We start from the raw sequence: 23,297 nt of genomic DNA on the forward strand, positions 1-23,297 counted from the left end.
ATGTTCGGGCTCCTGGCTCAGCTCAGACTGGCGACCCCTGCCCTCAGGGGCAGCGCGATTCCTGCAGGCACAGCATCAGCTGCGTTTGAAAACGGTTTGTCTTCTTCCTGGCCAAGCGGTATGTTGCTGGGGATGAGTGTTAAACTAAACTAAAGTAATCTTAGCCACAAGTACCTGACCAATACTGTCTGTTTTGAGAGGTTAAGAAATAAAAAAAAACTTTCTGCATCTTTAAATTCTCTTTAAAGGCATCCAATATGTTTTGTGTAAATTAGACAGGATTGTTCATAGAAAATTGTTTAAGTGTCTCACTAGAATGATTATACAGCTATTACTGTTGTTCTGTCATTCATGTTTACAGCCTGTCTGTACAATCAGGGCTATGGCTCGTGAGTTTAGCAGCTGGTGCTTGAAAAGCATTTCGCTCCTGAGAAGACGGGTTAACTATCGGTCTGCGTGATGCTATTATCCCACAGACAGATACAAGGCAAAATTATTTTTTTTTTATCAGATTTTCTTTTGGAAGTTACAAAGAACTGACCCTTGGTGCTCTTTCTGTAGGGACATTTTCACAATAAATTACAAAAGAACTGGACATAATTAAAAAGCTAACACCTATCAACAGTTTATGGAAACAAACCAGTAATTTACTTAAACAGGCATGATTTTAAAAATAATTTTTAGCTCTTCATTTTTCCCCTCTTAAAAAACTATTTTGCATTGCTTTGATAAGTTTGAATCCCCAGCCGTTGAAAGGCTGAAAATACTTAACAACAGAGAGGCAGACGAACCCCAAAAGACACTGGAAAGTCCTACAGTTCAGCATAATTCTTTTTTTGGAAGTGTTTTCTATGTATTTTACATGTACAGGACATCACTGATCTGCAGTTATAACGGCCATTCTGCACCAGCAGCCACTGCACTGCACATCACGGAGAGAAGGGGAAAAAAAAACTTAAATTCGGGATAATCCGTCACTCTGATTAATCGACCCATATACAGCAGAGTTTCCCCACTCTGCTTATATACAGGCGCCACACAGCCAAACAAATGTGTGAATGCTGACATAATGCACAAAAAATCCATATCACAATCCTGTTTTGTAGTGATACTGTAACGGAACAGTTCTTTCCGGACGACACAATCCGAAATAGTGAGGAAACACTGGGGAAAAAGTCATGCAGGAATATGGGGATGAAAACAGGGGGGCGTGTCCGAAGTGCGCTGGTGCACGGGGGAGGTGTGGCCGAGGCAAACAATCCAAAAATAATCCAGACAGGGAATCCAAAAACAAGCTAGAGTCCATGGCCAGGCGATCCATCCGAAACAGGAGATTAAAATCAGGAACCGGGTCGGAACCGGCAAGGGGAACAGGAACAAAGACTTAAAACCATGACGGAGCCAGACTCATCCGGACCCGGGCTCGCACGATACGGGAATCAGATGCAGAGCCCGGAACTGACCGCGTGTCTGGCTTTTAAGGGGGACGGGAAGGAGGCTGGAGCAAGGGGCAGGTGCACAGAATAAGTCCAAAATGAAAAGAGCCGGAGCGCCCTCAAGGAGGAGGGACTACAATCGTGACAGATACTGCACTGTGCGCTGCAAGATCACTGTCCAGCCAGTATCCACAGTGGTATCAAATCACACAGATCTCTGGTCTCAGGCACTGGGGCCAGATCTCACAGCCTCTGCTCTGTGCAAATGAAATCTGTGTTGGACATCACTTGGACATCAATGTGCAGTCACCCTACTGAGCTGTCATATTAATAAAACTGCAATTTCCTTACAGTAATTAGTTCCGCGCTCGATTATGTTACCTGTCCCTTTCATTATGAAGTTTTCTTCTGTCTTCTAGCCTCAAGAGTGCTGGCAGATTTTGGAAAAGCAGCCATCCATTCTGGTCAGCCGGAGCTGGAGTTCTGCCCGGCCAGGGAGGAGGACATCGAGCAGGTCCTGGCCATCTCGGACGACTGCTTCAGTGGACTGGACTACATGGCTGAGACCTACCATCACTGGCTCAGGGAGCCCGACCGCTTCGTGTTCCTGGCCAAGAAACACGGGAGGGTGGTGAGTTTGTCTGCTGCTTCCCGACGAGCATCAGACATCAGGTTCTGAAAATTCCCAGGGGAATCCAGTAATCTTCACACATTCCGAAAGCTGAAAACAGGAACTGTGAGGCCAAAAGCCATTAAAAATTAAAACAAAATACATGCATGCTGATATGTCTATTACAGTAAAACCTATTTACCCCCTGCATAAAATCTACAGTTGCCATCTGGACATGTAATCATCCATCCGTCTTCTAACCTTTATCCAGTTCAGAGTCAGGGGGGAGCTGGAGTCTGTCCCGGCAAGCAATGGGCACAAGCCAGTCCATCACAGGACAGACACACAGACACAAGCTGTCTGGAATTTTATCAAAGAAGAGCCAGGAGAGGTGTCCTCATTCACTCAGTAAGGTCTTTATTCATATTGCAATCTGGGAAAAAGCCATCACTGGTCTGTGCAGAGAAGTGAAGGCTGGTTCAAAAGCAAGCAGGGAGAGCCCTTGTTTTATATCTTTTTTAAGCTGATCCAACACTTCAAGGACAGGCAAAGCAGTGATTTTCCATTCCGTATAGGTTTCTGCTTAAACAAAGAAAGGAGCAGTTATTCCAATAGTTTCTCATACTCCCTTTTTCAAGCAGCAGAGATAAACATTATTAAAACATCCCCTGCCCTCGAAGAGCTCGGTGCTTTCACTCTTTGTTCTAAGAATCCAGCTGCTTCTGCAATACAGCTCTGCCCGTAAACGACATTTTTAGGATAGAAAACCTTTTTCTCAGTAACTTTCCATTACAGAACACACTCGCACCACAGCCAATTTCCAGGGAGGAAGCTGGAGCACCTGGGGGATACCCATGCATTTACAAGAACAACATGCAAACTCCACACAGACAGCACTGCAGCTCAGTAATTGAGCCCAGGATCCCAGCAGCACTGCTGACCACAAGGCAGGTGTAGCCTGGATGGCACACCAGTGCATCATGGGGCACACACGCACAGACACACTCACACCAGGGCCGATTGCCTCAGAAGCCAATGAATCTACCAGCACATCTTTAGACTGTGGGAGAAAACCAGAGCACCCAGAAGAAACCCACGTGAGCACCGGGAGAACATGCATACTCCACACACACACAGCAGTGCTACGAGGCACCAGCGAGAACCAGCTCCCGTTACACCACAGCCTGTGGTCAAGCAGCTGACCGATCTCCCAGTCTGCCCGTGGCCGTGGCAACGTGGTCAGGCAGTTTGTCAATACCACCAGCCTGTAATTAAACAGGACTTTCCTTGTTCGCAGCAGGGTATTTATTCCCACTCCACTGGCATGACAGAGCTCAGTCTTAGCTGCTGCTCTGTGAAGCTGCACTTGTTTCCTCTCTGCTTTGCATTTTGAATTCCTCTCTGGTGCAATTCACTGCTTGTTCCCTTGACCTCAATTGCTGGATCTCCCTCTGGCTTAGGAAGTTAAGGTCTACCTGTGTTTGCCCTGGACGGCCCGTCCTTGTTGGATTCTCTCCAGTGCTTGGAGCTCTGGCCTGCCTGACCACTGCTTTAGGATTTTCCCCTGTTCTTCTGCCTGTTTTCATGACCGCGGCTCTGCACCAGCTGCATCTCTGCCTGCGTCTCTGCCTGCCTGCCCTACCTGCTTGCCTGCTCCTACAGCACCGCTGTCTGCCATCAGCTCTTACTTCTGAGCAAGTCTTCCCCTGCAGAAGGATCCTTCTTCCAGCCTGGGCTGCTGCCCCCTCAGGTTTGTTCAGTGGTCCATCACAGTAAAATACAGGTAAATACAGGGACTGTCCCAAAAAATGTGTTTAAAATACCATATTCTTATTCACTGGGGATCACTTATAATGGCATCTTGGTTCATTTTTGTACAGAAGACAGGCAAAATTAGCACCATGCTACCTAGCACTCCATTATCGCTCTGTCCCACAGGTCGCCCTGGGCTCGGCCCTGCTCGTGGACGGAAGGCGGACAGCAATAGGCCAGGGAGTGCGGGTGGACCCCGCCCACCGAAGCCAGGGGGTGGCGTTTGCTGTCCGGAGACACTTGATCCAGTTCATCAAGACCCACTTCCCCCAGGTCACCACCAACAGGTGGGCCACAGAGACAGAGCCCAGACCAGATGCCGGCATCCGCCTGCTGTCCCGGGAGGTACTGGAGCATCTTTCTGCAGCTGTTCTCGTCACCCCCCTCACTCCCTCAGGGTCCGGCTGCTGTCCCCCTCACCCCAACCCCCCCCCCCCCGCCTGGACTCACACAGACTCTGCCTGCCTGCCGCTCAGCTGGACTTGCTAACCTGCTGCTGGGTGACTGATATACAGGCTGTTCCTGATAGACACTGGGGTTAGAGACCAGAGAGTGAAGACGTACAGAGAAACGGGTAGGGTGGTTTTTCCACAGAAGAACAATGTAAAAAATTATGTTTTTGGGCTGTAAGAGTGAAATCTTTGCCAGGAACTTAAAGTGGGGGGCTTTTCCCATAAGAATTAAAGGTACAGAGTCAGGGTAGGGACCATGTGCTTGACTTAGTGTGTGTTTACCGTGTAGCTAAACCAGCACAGCACAGAGGGCGCACTTAAAATTTGAGGTTACGTTTCCAACTTATGCAACTTATAGCAAATCAAATTAAAATGGGAATTAAGGAGCAATGTACGTTGTTTGAGATATGTTCTCAACATTAAATTCAAATATGGGTATATACATTTAATGTGCCTACAAAACCAAAAATAGAAAAAACACAAAATAGAAATACAGTAGATGGGTAGCATGGCCATCTCTATTCGACTTGTGATCGCATCAAAACCAACAAAGTCGTTTGATTTTTTTCCACTCTCGTTTAACGTTAAAGATTGCAACTTGATCCACTGGGTGGATCAGCAGCAGTACTGCGTGGTGGGAAGAATTGAGTTTATTGTGTTGAGGGCAGGCTGTACACAGACCCCAGGGTTGGATGCATCAGCTTGATTACAGCGCCGGGAGACCCCCCTGTCACTGTATGTCATGTGAAGGATGTTCTCGACAACACAAAGGATTACACGGGCTTATAACGACACCCTCACAGGGGAGTGTGCAAGGTGATGTAGTTAGTTAGGATTGGCAGAGCTATAATATTATATACATCATTCAGCACACTAGCACGCAAATGATTAGCGGTTCGTGTAAAAGAAATTCAGTGTGGTTCACGTAATGAGAATAAACTATCCAAAACAACAGGTCTCCTCTCCAAGACCACCTTAACTCCTCCTTTAACTCTGCGTTGCCCAGCACATTACAAGAGATGTTGCATAGCAAACTCTTCCGGCCCACCATGAGGGGTCTCATTCTCAGAGCTGTCTCCCCCACCCAAGCCTGTCTTTCGCTATTGGCTCTCTGGAGACCTTTTGCTCTTCACAAACATTTAATTGATGTTGTGTTTCTGTACAGTGCAGGCCCATCATACAGTACTGGGTTTTTAAATAAGTCATTTACTTAAGTCATGCCATATGCTTCTCTTTGATTGCTCTGGACAGCAGGACACACACAGACAGCTCAGATACCCAGACACTCATGGCAGATGTGATTCAGCTCTTGTTTTGAACCCTGACTCTCCGCAGGCTGTCCTGACCCTCTGCTGTGAGGTGGCAGACCTGGGCCCGTTCCTGCAGGAGCTGGGCACGAAGCTGGGGCAGCAGGCGGGGGGCGGTGGCCCCCAGCCCGTGACCCTGAGCCAGGAGGAGGCGGAGAGGCTGGTGCTGAGCCGTCACGTGGTGCAGAACCTGCTGCCAGCCGGCACCATCATGAACGACTGGGAGCCCCTCCGGCCCCTGGAGAGCAACCTGGAGATCCTGCGCCGACGGGGCCTGACCTGGGTGGCGGACCGGGCGGAGCTGCCCTCTGCGCTCAGTCTCTGCACCACGCCGTACCGCGTGCCCTACCGCGCCGACGCCCTGCACTTCAACATCAACATCTTCAGCGGCGAGCAGAGGCCGGCGCGCGCCGTGCTCCTGGCCCAGCTCCAGGGGCTGCTCCCCTCCCTCCGCGGCTACATCATCTTTGGCATCTGCCTGCGTCCCTGCCTCTGGGCCGGGATGAGGGACTTCTGTCGGAGCTCATCCGGGGTTTCATTCTTCCAGGAACACTGGGAGCAGCTGCTGCTGGAGAGGGACATTTGAGACCAGGCTCAGCCTCGGTCTGCAAGAGAGAAGATATAGATGCAGCCATTCAGGCGCATCAAACCCATTGCCATACTGAGATTTGTCACACTACCCAGAGATTCTTCACTAGCCAAAGGATACATGGTTCTTGTCATGCATTAGAGATTAATGAAAACATCTGCTTCATTTGTATCTGTCCTACTTCTTTAAATCCACTTTTTTAATAAACCTGTAACCTATTCCTAATAAATAATATGGATACTATATTGACAGCTTATTATTTTTATATATCACAGTATGGTAGATTTTAAAATAATTGGAATAATGCATGAATGAACATGAATGAGTTAGAAAATGTGGATACTGTCACTGGGGGGAGTAAAGACCAGTGCAGCTGGTCAGACCAACAATCTCCAGGATGCTCAGAGAGAATAAGGGAATTTAAAAATGCACTTAAAACAGAAATCGTAGTTGAGGTTTTTACGTGTGTATTTGCTTTTAAATACTCTTAAAGCATAGTTTTATAATTATATAATTCAAAATGAACATATGCTTTTCTAGCTAGATTATAATTATGATTTTTATAATCATTTGCTTTCTCGTGTAGTGCCTATTTCAGGATAACTTTTCTGATGTGACACTGGACGCAGTGCCTTGTCTCATTGCAGTGTGGGAGACTGGGGCTCTTATTTGCACAAACTAAAAGCTCTTTATGCTGTAAAGCCAGCTGTATAGCTGTAGACTTGCAGATAGCAACCATGTTTATTTTCTTCATGATGCCAGTTTGAGGTGTAATGGAAAATGAAACTCAATAAAATGACAGCTAATAGAGACGCATTTTAATTTGAAAAAATGTCATTTTCAGTTTAACATCTGATATGTATCCAAAGCACTCACCGACGCTGAATTCAGAACTCCAATTCCCATAAACCCACAGGGTGACTTCCTGGCAGCGTCTACATCATCATTCCCTATGTTACCTGGCCTTGGTGACGTTCTGCAGCTCCAGCCTCTTCATTTTTTTTAGATATGAAATATGTCACCTTAGCTTAGTACAGTGTAACCCACATGTATTTCATCATCTTTGTTATCTCCAAACAAGCCAAGGTGGTGTGTGTACAATTTCCTTTCGGGATCAATAAAGTCTTATCTATCTACAAGTAATATTAATAATTGCTTACACTTGCATAGCGCTTTTCTGGACACTCCACTCAAAGTGCTTTACAGGTAATGGGGACTCCCCTCCACCACCACCAGTGTGCAGCCCCACCTGGATGATGCGACGGCAGCCATAGTGCGCCAGAACGCATCAGCTCTCAGTGGGGAGGAGAGCAGAGTAATGAAGCCAATTCATAGAGGGGATTATTAGGAGGCCATGATTGGTGAGGGCCAATGGGAAATTTTTGCCAGGACACCGGGGTTACACCCCTACTCCTTTCGAGAAACGCCCTGGGATTTTTAATGACCACTGAGAGTCAGGAACTGGGTTTTACGTCTCATCAGAAGGACGGCGCCTGTTTACAGTATAGTATCCCCGTCACTACACTGGGGCATTAGGACCCACACAGACCACAGGGTGAGCGCCCCCTGTTGGCCCCACTAACACCTCTTCCAGCAGCAACCTTAGTTTTTCCCAGGAGTCTCCCATCCAGGTACTGGCCAGGCTCACACCTGCTGAGCTTCAGTGGGCTGCCAGTTGTGAGTTGCATGGTGATATGGCTGCTGGCATAAGTACGGGTGTGTTACCCGTGTCGGGAGAATTCCCTCTCCCTAGTTTTGCATGGGTCTTGTCAGGGTTCTCTGGTTTTCTTCCTCTTCCTGCAGACCAACGGATTCGTTTTTTTTTATTTGCGAACGTTTTGTGCTTGACCTAATTAAAGATGCTCCTCAGGATTATTTAGTGAGAAAAATGTCCATCATTACCAGGTTATATATTGGCGTACACCTTGAAACCTTTTAAGGCTAAATAAGCACAGTAAGAGGGGTAAGTTTAACATAAAACGGAAAGATGTTTACTATATTGAGTAAAATTAAGAATGAATGGTTAGACACGTTGTTAACAAAAACATAGTCAAATAAACCCATAGCTCCTATAAAGAAACGAAACAATCTTATAAATACACTACCTGTTTTTTTTCTCTCCACAAAACAGCTGAGACTCGTCAAATGAACGAAAGAAACTTTACTGTAACACAGTAATAGTAATGTCCGGTTTTCTAGTTCATACAAAAAAAAAACCCTCAGAGTGGTGTTCATTGTACGGCGCCCTACAATCAGCCGTTTAGCTATTTTCGGACCACTTATCCAATTCGGGGTCACAGGCAAAACCAGGAAGTAACAGGAGTAAGGCAGGGTACACCCTGGACAGGACGCCAGTCCATCGCTGAACACACACACACTCACACCAGGGCCAATTTTCCCAGAAGTCAGTTACCCCACCAGCGTGTCTGTGCACTGTGGGAGGAGACCCTAGTGAACACGGGGAGAACATGCAGACCCCGGTATGGAATTGAACCCCAAGCACCAGCGCCGACAGGGGGTCAAAACTCCTTCAAATCCAGACTCAAAACCCTCTTCTTCAGAAAAGCCTTTACTGAACTGGTTCCATTCTTCACCCCTCTGCTCTTCTTAATACCACCTTCCACGACCTCCTCTATTGTTATCGTTGTATTGCTGTAATTATAATTGTGTCCTATCTTGTGAAATCTTCTTATTTATTGTTATAGTCTTCTTATTTATTCTTATTGTCATCCTGTAAAGCGCTTTGAGAAGTCACCTTTAAAGGCGCTATATAAAATAAAGTTTATTATTATTAATACTAACCAGCGTGCCACCGTGCCGCCCTGCAGCCCCTCGCCTTTTGCAACTGCATTCTCTATTTTTTGCTTGTACATCAAACCCAGACGCCGATCTCCCCGCCCTCGGCTGCAGGAGAACGGCTGCCCGGGGTTCAACTCTCCGCACGAGCGAGCCGGCAGCTGCGCGAACACAGAGGCGCGGTCCAGCTCGTGACAGCGAGAAAACTGATTTCGCCGTCGCCCGCGCATCGGGGGGCGGCGCTCTCTCGCGTTTCTGAAGATTAATTTCGTGAGGAGGTGCTTCCTGCTGGAATGCGCCACAATGCATTCCAATGCAATGTACAAAAACAACAACCCGAGGTACCTTTCTGAGCGCTAAAAACGTGGTCGACGGCAAACTTCTAAGAAATGCATCGAGCAGCTTGTAGGCGCTGCTCTTTGTCAGAAAGCAGAAGTTTTTCAAATCTGCAGGAGGAACAGTGTTGAGCTTCCCAAGTGCCATTTAAGAGACCTTTGCACCGAAAGGAAAACAAATGAATCTCGCCTTCAAATAATAAAGTAAGTAGAAAATACTCTTTTCGTTTTCATGCAAGCTTGCGTTGAATGTTGTGGTTTTCGGTTGGAATTAGTGTATTTTTTGCCGTGCAGACGTGTGATTTTGAAGTCGCTGAGAAAATATATGCTTCTTTTAAAGGCGAATAAGCTATGTGTCCGGCTTTATGAAAACCGTACTGGAATATGTTTTACTGTTGACATCTGTATGTAAGATCTCAGTGTGACGTCAGTGACAGCCCGCTCCCCTCTCGGTGACGTGGCAACTGTGTTTGGTTTGAAGGGCAACCGAGCTGTTACTGTCCAGGCGCAGAAAATCAGTGAAAGATCCCTTTACTCTGAACTCCCCTTAACTCTGATTATACGCAGACAGACTCTGTCCTGGTGATCTTTTAAACTAGTCTTTTGCACCTGAGCCGATTTGGGGTTGTGAAGCTAGGTGATGAAAATGGGGTGGCAGGAGGCCAGTTCTTCAGGTACCCCTCTGGGGTGCTGATTGCTCCCCCCAAATTTCCTAAAGGATTCCAGTCAGCCCCTCGCCTGGGCCACCCCAGGATGGCCTCTCCTTGTTAGAAAGCTCCATTGCAGCTCTGCCCTGGAGCCTCAGTGTGGATGTCTGCCCAGTGTTAGATGTTTGGGTGACTCCAGCAGGTTTTGGTACTCCATTCCTTCTCCCCTCAGTCTTGACAAGCTGCCCAGTCCCGGCTGATCTCAATGCTTGACAATAAACTCCATTCGAGGTTTGTATGTGTCATGTTTTCATGATGAAAACATCTAACCATCCTCACACCTGAACAGGGCTCCTCAGCCGAAACGTTGCGTTCTGTTTCTGCACCTTGCATCACGGAATGGGCTTTTACCTGTTCCTTTGCAGCCTACACATGCTGACGCAGTTTCCCACTCAAATCATTTTTATCACTGGCTTCTTTCTTGTCACAGCCCCCATTGCAGGCTTGCTGAGTGTGGGGACTGGAATATTCAGTTCATTCACTTCAATGTCATCCTGCACTTATACAGATGTACAAGAGAGAAGGAAATCTAGTTTCTCCTGGCCTGAGGTGCACAATACACTAGGAACAGTCCGCATAATGTCACAACACAAAAGAACGCACACAAGGGAGGGACCGAGAGTCATTAGCCGCTAAAAATAATGTGCAAATAAGTGTGCAGGTGAGCCCTGACTCCCGTCACAGTAAATATCCATGTGCCCAGGTCACCGCTGGCTTCACGGGGGGCTTCTTAACAAGACTGCCCTGCTGGAAGAGAGGCCTGATCAGGGCCAGTGGGCTCTCTGTGGTGCCACTTCTAAATGAGACACACTTCACAGCCAGCAGCCATATCACCCTGCAACTCACAACTGGCAGCCCCACTGGAGCTCAGCAGGTGTCAGTACCAGTCAGTACCTGGATGGGAGACCTCCTGGGAAAAACTAAGGTTGCTGCTGGAAGAGGTGTTAGTTGGGCCATCAGGGGGCGCTCACCCTGCGGCCCATGTGGGTCCTAATGCCCCAGTGTAGTGGCGGGGACACTATACTGTAAATAGGCGCCGTCCTTCGGATGAGATGTAAAACCGAGGTCCTGACTCTCTGTGGCCATTAAAATCCCAGGTCGTTTCTCGAAAAGAGTAGGGGTGTAACCCTGGTGTCCTGGCCAAATTTCCCCCTGGCCCTTACCAATCATGGCCTCCTAATAATCCCCCTTTATGAACTGGCTTCATTACTCTGCTCTCCTCCCCACTGAGAGCTGAAGTGTGGTGAGCGTTCTGGCACACGATGGCTGCCGTTGCATCATCCAGGTGGTGGTCCCCATTACCTGTGGAGTGTCCAGAAAAGCGCTATATAAGTGTAAGCAATTATTATTATTACTTCACTATATTCAAGTGGTAATCATCCATTCATTCCCTAACCACTTCATCCAATCCAGGGTTCTGGGAGAGCCGGAGTCCCAGCAAGCAATGGGTGCAAGGCAGGGTACACCCTGGACGGGACGCCAGGCCATCACAGCGCAGACAGACACACACTCGCACCAGGGCCAGTTTCCCAGAAGCCAATGTGACCGTCGCAGTCCCGCGCGGGCTCGTGCCCTCCGCCGCTCCACCCCGCCGGTTTGTCCCCCAACACCTGGGGCGTGAACCCGGGTCTCTGGTGTTACGCCACAGGGAACCAGCCGCATGAGCTAAAGGAGACCTCCCCCAGCCCAGGTGGCTGAGGCCCCTGCTACGGGCAGGGAGGGGCGATGACGTCACCGTGCCCGAACTAGCTCCGCTACACTCCTTAACCTGCCAGTGTGTCTTTGGACTGTGGGAGGAGGCCAGAGCACCTGGAGGAATCCAACACAAACATGACGAGAACATGCAAACTCCATACAGACAGCACTCCGTGTCTGGCGTGAACCCAGGAGCCTAGTGCTGCCTGGCAACAATTCTGACCACTGGGCCACCACCTCGCCTTTAAATAGATAATCAGTGACTCAGACACCCTGTTACAGCCTCTTCCTGCACCACTTCCTCCTGGGTTTTCAAGCCTGGTTTGTCGTGTCACTGTGTGAGCTGGGCCTTGAAAATCACTAAGTAAAGAGCTTTAGAGTGTCAGATACATTTCTTCTGCAGTCACATCTAAGAAAAACTTCGATTACACCACAGAGATGTGCTAAACAGACTCTATGTTTGTGATTTTTTTAAATTAATCTCAACAAATGTAGGGTTGTTACAGCAAAGGTGTTGAAAATGTAAGCAATGGAGATTATTCTGAAATATAACTTTTTTACATACTATTAACATTTTGTATCGGTTAGGAGAACAGAATCAAGAAATACAGGCATTTTGTTTGTGAATATAAAGTTGTTAGAAAGTATAATGATTATAGGCTCAGATTACAGTAACCCCAAGGAAACTGCAGGAGAATGAATATTGTTAAAGGACAAAAGTATTTTTTCCTGGGTTTTTTACTTTGTTTTTCCTTTAGAAGTTATAAACATTTAACCTTTGGTGACTTTTCTTCATGCAATGTAGCGCAATAATTTACAAAGGGCTCAACCTAATGAAAAAGACAACAGTGTTCAACAGTGTACTGAATCAAACAGGAAATTTGCTAAAAATGTCATGATCGTTAAAACAGTGTCAAAAAAGTATGCATGTTTAGAAACTATTTCAATAATTGCATTGAAAAGGTTGAATCTGTAGCTGTTTAATGGCTGGAAATAATTAACAACATAATGATGTTTAACAGTACAGGCAACAGAGAGGCCAACAAAACCCAACTAAGCTAACCTAACTAAATCAGCAACTCCTGCAGTTCAGTATTATCATTAACCAGAGTGTCTCCCTGCACTGTACATGTACAGGATAGCACTGGTCTGTAGATACCCGTATAGCAGCCATTCTGCACCAGCAGCCACTGCACAGCACAGCAGGGAATTAAGGATAAAATCTGCTAAAGAAATCTGGGATAATGCAGCATTCCGATGGAGTGTGTCCCTCCATGCCCTTGTCCGCTGTTTTCTAGTCTCGTGCGTGATGGCGGATTTCGGAGAAGGGGCGGGTCAGCCGGAGCTGGAGTTCTGCCCGGCCAGGGAGGAGGATGCCGAGCAGGTCCTGGCCATCTCGGACGACTGCTTCAGTGGACTGGACTACATGGCTGAGACCTACCATCACTGGCTCAGGGAGCCCGACCGCTTCGTGTTCCTGGCCAAGAAACACGGGAGGGTGGTGAGTTTGTCTGCTGCTTCCCGACGAGCATCAGACATCAGGTTCTGAAAATTCCCAGGGGAATCCAGTAATCTACACATTCCGGCACTACCTCTGTAGCTGAGAACAGATTAGCATTCTGTATGACCTGAGGCCAAAAATCAGATAAAGAGTCACATTAAAAACCGTCTCGGCTTGTCTGTTCTTTACATAATGCAAAAATGTCATGCAGTCCTATTTTTAATCTACTCGTCCTTGAAATAGCAAATATCACCGAACCTGTTAACATCAATAAAGAAACCACTTATTGATATGGAACAGTGGGACTTGATCTCAGTAAGTGGCTTTTAATGTTATGCAAGAGGGTAGCATGGTGGTGCAGTGGTCAGCACTAGGTTCGATTCTGGCCCTGGGGTGCTGTCTTTGTGGAGTCTGTATGTTCTCCCATGTTTGTGTGGGTTTTCTCCCACAGTCCAAAGACATGCTGGTAGGTCTACTGGCTTCTGAGTGTGTTCGTGTCCGTGTTTCTGACTGTGATGGAATGGCATCCTGTCCAGGGTGTACCCTGCCATCCTGGTTTTGCTTGCAGGATCTGGCTCTCCTGTGATCCTGAATTGGATAAAGCAGTTAGATAATGGATAGGCAGCGCTACAGATGTTGGTTTTCTGACTTGAAAGAGTTAATAGTCCAAGGGCTGCTCCTTAATCCAACCATATTTCTCTCTGGTATATGCAAGACAGTTGACAAGCTTGAAACGTCAAATCTTCTCTTCCCTCCAAACAGTTCACAGATGATGATATCTTGGTTTGCTTTATAATAAGTGCAGAACTAGCAGTGTGATATACTAGCAGCCTCTTTCACTGTGTTGGCGTGCCGCAGGTCGCCCTGGGCTCGGCCCTGCTCGTGGACGGAGGGGGGACAATGGTGACCCAGGGGCTGCGGGTGGACCCCGCCCACCGGGGCCAGGGGGTGGCCTTTGCTGTCCGGAGACACTTGATCCAGTTCGTCAAGACCCGTTTCCCCCAGGTCACCACCTGCAGGTGGGCCACAGAGACAGAGCCCAGACCAGACGCCGGCATCCGCCTGCTGTCCCGGGAGGTACTGGAGCATCTTTCTGCAGCTGTTCTCGTCACCCCCCTCACTCCCTCAGGGTCCGGCTGCTGTCCCCCTCACCCCCCCCCCCCGGACTCACACAGACTGCCTGCCTGCTGCTCAGCTGGACTTGCTGACTGACATAGTAACTGACTGACTGGTGACTTTCTAGCTCACTGCTGAAATCATTAGCCCCTGACCTTCTAAGAGACTTATGTAATTACTTACAGTCGCATGGGCTTATGATCATGCTGTCTTGCTTAATTAGTAATGTTTCTGTGCAGTGCTGCAGTGCTTGATTAACAACTTTTAATCTTTGACTGTGTTAATGTCCCACAGATCACACTGGGGACCCACCTAGCCAAGCATAAACTCTTGTTACCTCATTTAATCATTGATATTGTGTTTGTGTACAATGCAGACCCCTCATGCATTACTGGGTGTTTACTTAAGTCATGCATGTGCTTCTCTTTCACTGCTGTGTGTCCATACAGGTGAAAAGGTACAAAACCCCTAGAGATTGACTCACTGATGATGCCACTGGTGCTGATTGCTCTGGACAGCAGGACACACACAGACAGCTCAGATACCCAGACACTCATGGCAGATGTGATTCAGCTCTTGTTTTGAACCCTGACTCTCCGCAGGCTGTCCTGACCCTCTGCTGTGAGGTGGCAGACCTGGGCCCGTTCCTGCAGGAGCTGGGCACGAAGCTGGGGCAGCAGGCGGGGGGCGGTGGCCCCCAGCCCATGACCCTGAGCCGGGAGGAGGCGGAGAGGCTGGTGCTGAGCCGTCACGTGGTGCAGAACCTGCTGCCAGCCGGCACCATCATCAACGACTGGGAGCCCCTCCGGCCCCTGGAGAGCAACCTGGAGATCCTGCGCCGACGGGGCCTGACCTGGGTGGCGGACCGGGCGGAGCTGCCCTCTGCGCTCAGTCTCTGCACCACGCCGTACCGCGTGCCCTACCGCGCCGACGCCCTGCACTTCAGCATCAACATCTTCAGCGGCGAGCAGAGGCCGGCGCGCGCCGTGCTCCTGGCCCAGCTCCAGGGGCTGCTCCCCTCCCTCCGCGGCTACGTCATCTTCCACGTCTGCCTGCGTCCCTGCCTCTGGGCCGGGATGAGGGACTTCTGTCGGAGCTCATCCGGGGTTTCCTTCTTCCGGGAACACTGGGAGCAGCTGCTGCTGGAGAGGGACATCTGAGACCAGGCTCAGCCTCGGTCTGCAAGAGAGAAGATCCCCAGGGGTACGGACGGTGCAGTTCAGGAGGGCCTGGTCACAAACTATTTTAAAAAGATTAAAAAATGCAGGAAGCCTAGATGGAATATGCAGCAGAACACTAGAGTATTATGCTGAAGCACTGAGTGAAGGGATCATGCACTTGTTCCAGCTCTCTATAGACACTGCTATTGTCCAGGCTGTTTGGAAACACTCTGCAGTTGAACCTGTCCCTAAGAAGAGCAGACCTAAAGCCCCCAGTGACCTCAGGCCTACAGCTCTGGCTCCGTTAGTGATGAAGACTCTTGAAAAAATATTCAAGTCACATGCTGTGGCCGCAGTAGAGTCAGATCTTGACCCCTCCAGAGATGATGAAAATTCTGCTAGATGTTCTTCATTAACATGCAGAGTGGAAAGATTCTTGAGCCAGTCTTTGCCGATTTCTCGTCAGCCCTTACAGCCACGCATGTTGGTTGAAAAACTAATCACACGTTTCAGATTAGATCATGGGCTTGTCATGTGGATCATTAGTTTTCTGTGCAGTAGAACACAAATTGTATCTATTAATGGGGGTGGCATCTGTAAAGAGGTTTTATCACTATGATGTCTATTGGACAGAGCCCCCCCACCCTGGACAGAGCCGTGGTGGGTTCTGCTGCCTCAAAGCTCCCAGGTGACATTCTCACGTTGGGGTGCCTGTCTGTGTGGAGTTTGCATGTTCTCCTGGGTATTTGTCCAGGTGCTGTGGTTTTCTTCCCGTTCCCAAAGATGAACAGGTCTTGCATGACTGGCCTCTTTAAATTGGCCCTCACAAGCAGTTTTAATTCATGGCCCCCGGGGGCTCATTTGGGACCTGGATGACCTCGGCTGTTGTAAAGAGTGTGCCTTAATGAAATGGTGCTTAATGAAGTGAAATGGTATAGAAATACCAAAATACCGTCAAAACTAAGGTGAGACAGACTACAGATGCACTGTTGCCATCTATACCTCAAGCCTACCCAAAGAGAGAAAGATTCAGATTTATCTTGTATTGGTATTTAAGATTCTGGGCTTTTCTGCAGAGGGCTCGGGTGCAAACACCAGATGGGACACTGTTGTAAGGAGCATTAGGACAGGTGGAAGGAAGGGGGTGTTCGTAAGAACATTAGAAAGGCAGCAAAAACCAGAGTAGGCCATTTGGCCCTCCCATCCATCTGTTTCTTGGAAAAGAAAAAACAGTTTGGCTTCAAGAGCATGGCCGGGCAGCTTGTTCCACACTCCCACCACTCTGTGTGTAATGTGGTGCCTCCTGTCCTGACTGGCGGATCTCACACTGTTGTTTTGGGGGGAAAAGCCAGAGTTTTGGCTTCCACAAAAGGGTTGGGCGGCTTATTCGATGCAAACCACAAGTTACTTCCTTAAATACTGCTCCAGTAAATGACCCGCTGTATAAAATGGATACTCCACACAGGTCATGGGGATTTGTTTTTATTGGGATTAAATGAGTAAATAAACATGCCTTCATTTGCAAAACCAAGAGTCTTGTTAATTTCCTTCTTTCTATGGGGTTTCTTTCCAGATAGTGCCGTACAGATTTTTGAAATGACACCATTTTTAGATAAAAGTGCCGGGAAGTGATCACAGTGTTAAGTTTCCAGCGGGTATTCCCTTTCGGCGATATCTGTTGTACATGGACAGGACAAGGAAACAGGCGTCATTACGGCTCTAAAGAGCAGTCCGTGTTCACGTTCCCCGCTGAGAACTCTTGAGCCAACATGGCGGATACGCGGTGTCCGTCGCACAAACCCTAAGCGACCTCGCTTCGATTGGACCGTGTTAATGTCAATCCACCAGGGGGGGTCTGCCTGGTGTTTTTTTTTTCCCCGCCTACTGTCAGCTAACAAAGACTGTACATGGAAAATTGAGTCACAGGAACTGTAACTGTAACAGTGCACTTTAAAGTCGGTTCTTCCCGTTTAAAAAAAAAAACACCGAGCGCACTAAACGCGTTGCTGCGTTTAACATTTTAACTCCCTGGAGTGAAACCTCATCCATTTTCTTTGCGTATCTTTCATCATTTGTTTGATCACATTTCTTTAGCGTATGTTGGACAAGAGGGAACCGGTGAGTTGCCAGCCGATGTACTGTAAAACCCCGTACCGTGCGGTACCGCCCGACACTTTGCATGTAGTCCAGCCTGGGCCTCAACACTTTCGCGTTGTGTTTCGGACAGGAGACGAGCTCGTAAAAGAGTAACTCCAGCCGAGGCCGCTTCTGTTCCCCGAGTGGAAGTTATATTCGAGTTATACTGTACTTTAATCCCGTGTGCAAAATAACTTTCCGGTTCAATACACCCGATCGCCAAAAACGACTTGAAAACGGAGAACCTGAAAAGGTTTCATGCTGTTCTTGCCCGAACTACGTACGTATTCAAATATAAACTCGGTCTCGTCTGCTGGTGGGGGGGGACAGACCCGTTTAAAACGCCGAAAACCAAACCGACAGCTGTGTGATTGCGAGTTGTTGTTTTTTTTTAAATAAATCATTGCTCGATACCGTTAGTGACAAAATGAAAACGAAGAAAGAAAACGGATGAGCAGACCCCCCCCTCCCCCAGGTGGGGCGCTCATTTTAACACGTTGTGGGGGGAAAAGGGGTTCTTCGTGTCTGGGGTCCCCCCCCAAAAAAAAAAAAAAACCCTGTATTACCATGGCGCACAGCCCTGGCCGAAATCATGATGAATTTATACAGAACCGCTTCTCCCTCAATTCCTTTCTGCGGCGCTGCTGTGTGTGCATGTGTGGCGGGGGGGTTAAAGAAATAAAAACAGACAAATCGCATTACCCCCCCGTACTTCAAAAAGTCTAACGGGAAAATCCGCCTTTTTCTCCTTGCCTTCCGAGAAGTCACTTTCGGTAATGTACTGGGATGCTGTTCCGCGATTCCTGTCAGTGACTCAAAGCCAACAATAGAATTGGACATGTTCCCGGTACACAAAACGGCCAACTCGTTTAAAGTTGAACTGTTGCCCGTACCCACTACTTGACGCCCAGAACAGGAGGCTTTTTTTCGACGTTAACCCCCGGACAGCTTGAAGAAACGACGTCCATTTCTTCAACGAGGAAACAGCAGGATTGTATTTGCGTGTGTATGTCGCATAGGGCCGTGTCTTTTGTTCGCGAGTCTTGAAACACGTTGCAACGACCTGTCGTGGAAAATAACTCGCCCTTGTCCATCACGCCCGACGAGAGTGTTTGTTCTTTTTCCACCCCCAACCCTCAGGATTTCGTGTCAGACAAATCTGGAAAACGAAATGTTGCCGAAAATGCACGAATCTGCGCGGTTCGTACCGGGAGCGTACTCAATCCTTCTGCTTGCGTGTGGACTGCGATAGCGATATTTTCCCCTAAAATACTTCCAGGAAACTCCAGGGCGACACTTCGTTGGCAGTAGCGATGTAATTAGGATGAACAACCGTAACGCCTGTTAATTAACCCTAATCCCGGTCTGCGTAATGCCGAATGAGACTGAATACTAGGACTGGATAACGCAATGTGATCATATATCCGCTTCAAACACAGTTCTGGATCTCTGTCGATACCGTTCATGTCGTCTAAGAGCCGTAAAGTTGGGGGAATTGACCAAAACAGTTTTCTTGTTCTCCCAAGGACCGCGACTGCGTTTAACGGCCATGGAGGAGTCGGAGTGAGGCCGCCCGGAGAGCGAACAGAGACGGCGAGGATGGGCTGGGGAGCGGGCGGGCCCGGAGTGCAGACCCCGGGCTGGGAGCAGGCGGCGCCCCCCGCCCCCGGCTCGGTCTCCGGGCTGGACTTCAAGCTGGGCTCCCTGTTCCTGCTGCTGGCCGCGACCCTGCTGTGCGGCTTCGCCCCGCTGTGTCTCGTCAGAGGCTCGGGGAGATGCAGCACGGACCCGGGTGAGTTTCGGGGGGAAATGAAGTCTCCCCCCAAAAATGTCCAGGTCTCTGTGGCACCGACTCACAGTCAAAGACCGTAGATTAAGCAAGAAAAACCTAAATCCTGTTTTATCTTCAAAGCTGGTTGTCTGATGCATGTATGCTGTGTTCAGCGCCTTACACCAAACGCAGCATAAAGCGCTGTGCAGTTCAAGACCATGAAAAATAAAAATCACGTCATATAAAAGAAATACGCGTTTAGTAAAAAAAAAAACAACAGCAGCACGATGAACCGGCACAAAAATAAAACGTACTCCACGCAAAAGATAATCAAATATTAATTTGATTTTTTTAAAAAGCCGGAGCAGGAAAGGTTTTAAAAAAAAGCCACTGACTGCCAGGGTTTTTCAGCAGGCTGTGCCGACAGGCAGTCGGGGATGTGGGGAGTCCTGGTCAATTTCACTTTCCTGCTCAGGTGTATCCAGGTCTTTCCCAGAATGTCAATCCTTGAAGAGCCTAAGACCCTAAACCTTTCCCTACAGATCCGAACAGTAGTAGTTTCTCTGCAAGCAGTGTGCTTATGTGTGAGATGGACTTTAATTGACATGCTGCACTGGGGGGAAAAGGGACTTGTTTGCATGGAGTACTGACGAGGAAATGAACTGGATCTGTATTGATAGGATTTGTAGCCCTTTTTAATGATCAAGGACTCGAAGGATCAGGTCCTGTGTACCAACGTGACTGCCTGCCCTTGTTCTGATGGGGGCGCTGTGCTGTCTGGGGTTCTAGTTCTGATGGGGGCGCTGTGCTGTCTGGGGCTCTAGTTCTGATGGGGGCGCTGTGCTGTCTGGGGCTCTTGTTCTGATGGGGGCGCTGTGCTCTGGGGCTCTAGTACTGATGGGGGCGCTGTGCTGTCTGGGGCTCTAGTACTTATGGGGGCGCTGTGCTGTCTGGGGCTCTTGTTCTGATGGGGGCGCTGTACTGTCTGGGGCTCTTGTTCTGATGGGGGTGCTGTGCTGTCTGGGGCTCTTGTTCTGATGGGGGCGCTGTGCTGTCTGGGGCTCTAGTACTGATGGGGGCTCTGTGCTGTCTGGGGCTCTTGTTCTGATGGGGGCGCTGTGGTGTCTGGGGCTCTTGTTCTGATGGGGGCGCTGTGCTGTCTGGGGCTCTAGTACTGATGGGGGCTCTGTGCTGTCTGGGGCTCTTGTTCTGATGGGGGCGCTGTGCTGTCTGGGGCTCTAGTACTGATGGGGGCGCTGTGCTGTCTGGGGCTCTTGTTCTGATGGGGGCGCTGTGCTGTCTGTGGCTCTAGTTCTGATGGGGGCGCTGTGCTGTCTGTGGCTCTAGTACTGATGGGGGCGCTGTGCTCTCTGGGGCTCTAGTACTGATGGGGGCGCTGTGCTCTCTGGGGCTCTTGTTCTGATGGGGGCGCTGTGCTGTCTGTGGCCCTAGATCTGCGGCGCAAAGTCCTGAGTTTGGTGAGCTGCTTTGCCGGAGGTGTGTTCCTGGCCACCTGTCTGCTGGACCTGGTGCCTGATTACCTGTCTGCGATCAACGAGGCCTTCGAAAGCATGCAAATCACGGTAAGGACTGGCCAGTGCATCATGCCTTGACGCACAACCTCTGTTCTCTTCCTCCAGATTCGGTTTCCTCATTCCACATTCTGGAGGTGCATTGTGTTTGCCGGGAGCGCTGCTACCTCCATTCCTTCTCTAACCACTTCCTCCAGTTCAGGGTTGCAGGGGAGCTGGAACCTATCCCAGCAAGCAACAGGCGCAAGGTGGGATAAACCCTGGACAGGCCAGTCTATCGCAAGGCTCACATAGACACACACACTCACACCAGGGCCTAGTTTCCCAGAAGCCTATTTAGCCCACCAGCATGTTTGCTCCCAAGCTCCTGGAGGAAACCCTCACAGACACGGGAGAACATACAAACTCCACACAGATAGCACCCTCAGGAATTAAACCCAGGGCCCCCGTGCTGTGAGGCTGCAATGCTCGCCACTACGCCACCGTGCCACCCAGAGTTGCTACAAAGGGTCTTTGTTCAAGCCTGGCTGTTGTGCTCATTTGAGAGTTTTTAGTTGCCAGTAGAGCCCGTGTGAGTTGCGAATGTCCACCCAGGAAGAGAGTTGAGCACTGAAGGGGCGGCCAGGAAAGGCACTCACTCGGAGCTCTGTGGCCCGAGCGCCAAGCGTACCAGTATGGGTCAGGGTGCCAGGGATTCTCCAAGCTGCTGGCCCATGACTGGCGGAGCTTGCTGGACTAGGGATGGGATGAGTCCTCTTTCTGGCAGACAACAGCTTTGGCACCTTTGGCACGCCTGCAAGCTGGTGACATCAGCGAGTGACAATCTGCCCCTCCAATCGCAGCCGACGCTCCTGTCAGGCGCCGTGGGGCCCTCGGCCTGTCAGAAGACCACTGGCTCCGCAGGTGGATATGTTAGAGGAGCACGTCTACCTGTCTTATTCCTCCTACGGCAGGGGTCACTGTCAGAGAGTCGAGTCTTAAACTGAGTGTATTTCAGGTTTGTAAGGTAATTGACCATTGCATTTTTTTAAAGCATCTGAAGTAGTTTCTCCGTCTGAAGGAAATGGACTGTTCCTTCCTACCTGTCATGTTGCAATCTTTGTAAGATCTTTTTTGAAAAATGATCCTTCACAGAGATTTGAAATCTGTTCTGTTTGAGTGAAAGCAGTGCCTCCAGATGGCCCCGCACTCACTCTTCCCCTCTTTGTCTGCCCCAGCTGCAGTTCCCGCTCCCCGAGTTCATCTTGGCCATGGGCTTCTTCCTGGTGCTGGTCATGGAGCAGATTGTGCTGGCCTACAAGGACCAATCCGGGGGTTCGCTGGAGGAGAGGCGCGCCCTGCTCGTGGATCCCAGCATCCAATCACATGGCAGGGAGGCGCATGGCCCCTCCCGTCGGCCCTCTGCGATTGGCCGGTCCGGGGACGGGGAGGCGGGGGGAGGGGAGGGGGTGCACCTCCACGTGGACTTGAACTCGCACTCGGCGATCCGCTCCTTCATCCTGGTGTTCTCGCTCTCCCTGCACTCGGTGTTCGAGGGGCTGGCCGTGGGGCTGCAGCAGGACCGGGAGAAGGTGCTGGAGATCTGCCTGGCCCTGCTGCTGCACAAGAGCGTCATCGCCTTCAGCCTGGCGCTCAAGCTGACCCAGGGCCGGCTGCAGCGGGCGGCGGTGGCCGGCTGCCTGCTGCTCTTCTCCGCCATGTCGCCGCTGGGCATCGGGCTGGGCATCGCGCTCACCGAGACGGCCGCCACCCCCGAGCACCGGCTGGCCCGCGCCACCCTGGAGGGCTTCGCCGCCGGCACCTTCGTCTACATCACCTTCATGGAGATCCTGCCGCACGAGCTGGGCGCCCCCCAGCAGCGCATCCCCAAGGTGGCCCTGCTGCTCCTGGGGTTCACCGTGGTCACGGGCGTCCTCTTCATCAAGCTGTAGGCGCCCCCCCCCCCCCCCCCCCCACCTCCGGGCCGGCGGATCTGCTTTTTTCAAAGAGGAAGGGAGGATTCTTCTCCCTTTGTCGCAGCTTCGGCTGGACTTGACAACTGAGGGCGTCTTCCCCTCTTTTCAGATGCGTAAACCGCGGACCTTTTAACAAGCATCTGACGGTATTGCTAACATTGCTTTGCAAAAAAAAAAAATTAACTAGGATGTAAACAGAATTAGAGCAAGACTGTAGGTTCTTTTTAAAATGGTAAGCTTTGGACCAAAAAAAAAAAAAACATTTACATAATAAAGATCATGGGTTGGAATGTGAGATCCGCAGTGTATAATCCAGGTGAATTGAGAGCATAAGCATGCACATCATGTAGTCATCTGACCTTTAAAAGGATCTAGGGGTCAACACTT

At 49.6% G+C, this 23,297-nt stretch overlaps 3 protein-coding genes across 6 annotated transcripts; all 3 read left to right on the forward strand.

Annotated features, from left to right (window-relative positions):
• Positions 1-6,203, forward strand: LOC148815336 (histidine N-acetyltransferase-like). Its single transcript, XM_088905766.1, has 4 exons — positions 1-67; positions 1,856-2,067; positions 3,985-4,203; positions 5,646-6,203. The coding sequence occupies exons 1-4, from the start codon at positions 1-3 to the stop codon at positions 6,201-6,203; spliced, it is 1,056 nt and encodes a 351-aa protein (XP_088761892.1).
• A 3,032-nt stretch (positions 6,204-9,235) lies between these two features.
• LOC148815337 (histidine N-acetyltransferase-like) lies at positions 9,236-17,049 on the forward strand. The gene is made up of 4 exons (XM_088905767.1): positions 9,236-9,541; positions 13,038-13,240; positions 14,099-14,317; positions 14,959-17,049. Exons 2-4 carry the CDS (start codon positions 13,049-13,051, stop codon positions 15,514-15,516), a joined length of 969 nt encoding a protein of 322 aa, XP_088761893.1. The 5' UTR covers positions 9,236-9,541; positions 13,038-13,048; the 3' UTR covers positions 15,517-17,049.
• A 383-nt stretch (positions 17,050-17,432) lies between these two features.
• Positions 17,433-23,202, forward strand: slc39a3 (solute carrier family 39 member 3). Of its 4 annotated transcripts, none has more exons than XM_088905723.1 (4): positions 17,433-17,634; positions 19,179-19,444; positions 20,876-21,006; positions 22,173-23,202. In XM_088905723.1, the coding sequence occupies exons 2-4, from the start codon at positions 19,252-19,254 to the stop codon at positions 22,884-22,886; spliced, it is 1,038 nt and encodes a 345-aa protein (XP_088761849.1). In that variant the 5' UTR covers positions 17,433-17,634; positions 19,179-19,251; the 3' UTR covers positions 22,887-23,202. The 4 variants fall into 4 exon arrangements, with proteins under 4 accessions (XP_088761849.1, XP_088761852.1, XP_088761850.1 ...); XM_088905726.1 differs by lacking the exon at positions 17,433-17,634 and adding an exon at positions 17,850-17,932; XM_088905724.1 differs by lacking the exon at positions 17,433-17,634 and adding an exon at positions 18,515-18,658.
• Positions 23,203-23,297: the final 95 nt, after the last annotated feature.

This window comes from Atractosteus spatula, chromosome 25 (assembly GCF_055471065.1).
Source record: "Atractosteus spatula isolate fAtrSpa1 chromosome 25, fAtrSpa1.hap1, whole genome shotgun sequence".
Lineage (NCBI taxonomy): Eukaryota > Metazoa > Chordata > Actinopteri > Semionotiformes > Lepisosteidae > Atractosteus > Atractosteus spatula.